General features: G+C 34.1%; 1 protein-coding gene across 1 annotated transcript; it reads left to right on the top strand.

Moving 5' to 3' along the window:
- Positions 1 to 821: 821 nt before the first annotated feature.
- LOC120069954 (uncharacterized protein At1g76070-like) lies at positions 822 to 1,692 on the top strand. Its single transcript, XM_039021799.1, has one exon. The coding sequence runs from the start codon at positions 902 to 904 to the stop codon at positions 1,574 to 1,576; it is 675 nt and encodes a 224-aa protein (XP_038877727.1). The 5' UTR covers positions 822 to 901; the 3' UTR covers positions 1,577 to 1,692.
- Positions 1,693 to 1,948: the final 256 nt, after the last annotated feature.

Below are 1,948 nucleotides of genomic sequence, written 5' to 3'. Positions count from 1 at the left end.
TTACATATTTAATCTTAAATTTTGAATTTGGTTTGAATTTGATACTTAGGTTTCAATTTTTAAATTTTAATCTCGATTTTTCATTAAATACTTCATTTTAATTTTATTAATGAGAAAAAAGTATTGAAACATATTTAATTATAATTATTTTTTATTCTTTTAAAATTAATTAATAGATATTATCACTAAATACTAAAAATACATGTTGTAGAAATTAAGATTAACAGTATAAATAAATAAGCTTAAATTTCAAATGTAAAATGTAATATTTTAAAATTTAAGAACTAAGTTAAAGTCAAATTCAAAACTCAACTAAAAGTGTAACATTTTGAATTAAGAAATCGAATTTCATAAAAAAAAAAAAAAAAAACTATTACTTAAAAGGTATTTTTCCCATTTTATCTATTAATCTCTGCTTATTCATAATCATAATTATTAGCTTCTTAACNCTATTACTTAAAAGGTATTTTTCCCATTTTATCTATTAATCTCTGCTTATTCATAATCATAATTATTAGCTTCTTAACTTATATACACTTTTCAGGACACGTGAAAAGGAAACAAGACCATCATCAAAATGAACATAAATTTTTATTTATTGAAGGCTATATTTTGAAGGGGGGGGGAAAAAAAACCACTCGTGCAGAATGTTTATGCTTTTTAAATTTTTAATGATTATTTATCAGTGAAAATTACCAATTGGCAGTTAGCCGGAGAAGTTAGCTTGGTCAGACGTTACATGTTTGACCAAACCATCGATGACGGAGCCTTTATTAATTCTTGGTTAAATTAATTAAATAAATCTCAACTGATTTTCTAAAAGACCAACGCCAATGTGTTTATTAATTATTGTGTATATATATACACAATTCCACCCTGAATATTTTCAATTTACAGATAAATGATGGAAAAACATTCCAAGCCAAAATCCCAATTCATGAAATTTCTTCCAAGAGCAGCCTCCGCCGTTAATTTCAACAACCCGCCGGTCAGTCCCGGTCGGGAAACCCGGCCGCTACCCGGTCGAGGATTTTCCGGTCCGATGATGATCTCGATCATACCACGAGAAGCGCGATCCAAATCAAATAACTCGGGATTCGAAACGCCGGAACCCACGTCGCCGAAAGTGTCGTGCATCGGCCAAATCAAGCACAAGAAGAAGCTGAAGGACTTGGCGAAGAAGGCGGCGGCGACGGTTGAGTCCAAAAAGCGCCATCCGCCGTCGGGGATTAAGAGAATTTTGACCGGTGGGAAAGTATTAGGGAGGGCGAAATCCAACGTGGCGGCGGCTGCTCCGTCGGGGAAGCCGCCGCTGCCGGAGAGAGCGCCGGGGCTGAATCAGATGAAGCGATTCTCGAGTGGACGTGGCGCTTTGGCGAATTTTGATTGGACGGCGCAGATTGCTCCGGATGACGTGGAAGGGGAGGAGGCCGGCGGCGGGGGGCGGAGGACGGTGTGGATTGATGAAGAAGTGGGCCCACTGCAGCCGAGAAAGGAAGTAAATATATGGAAGAGAAGAACCGTCGTTCCGCCCACTCCTCTACAACTTAACTCAACCATGGTCAAACAAAAATGATATTATACTTTCTTTTTTTCCTTTTTCTTTTTTTGTAATTTTACGCCAAAAGAAATGTAAGAATATTTGAATATAAATATAGAATGGATTTCTTGTGAAGGTTTGGAAATTTAAATGTGAAGATATTTTTAAAAAAAAGAAAAAAGAAAAAAAGAAATTATTTACATTTTTACCTATTAATTTCAATATGTTTTTACATAGGTAAATTTAGGTATTTAAGTTAGTTAGGTAAATCATATTAGAGGTCGGAGGTTTGATCTTACATTTTCACACTTGTTGTATTAAAAAAATTTTAAAACGTCATCGATTTAAGCATAGCACACTTGTTATACTAAAAAAGTTTTAAAGCGTCATTAGTAGATAAAATATTAA

The sequence above is a fragment of the Benincasa hispida genome, unplaced genomic scaffold, assembly GCF_009727055.1.
Source record: "Benincasa hispida cultivar B227 unplaced genomic scaffold, ASM972705v1 Contig704, whole genome shotgun sequence".
Taxonomy (NCBI): Eukaryota; Viridiplantae; Streptophyta; class Magnoliopsida; order Cucurbitales; family Cucurbitaceae; genus Benincasa; species Benincasa hispida.
Note: the sequence above shows the minus strand (reverse complement) of the source record. Positions and strands in the feature narration are given on the sequence as shown.

Excerpts from the sequence above, each read along its gene's own strand:
- LOC120069954 (XM_039021799.1), top strand. The coding sequence starts at position 902 with ATGATGGAAAAACATTCCAAGCCAAAATCCCAATTCATGAAATTTCTT.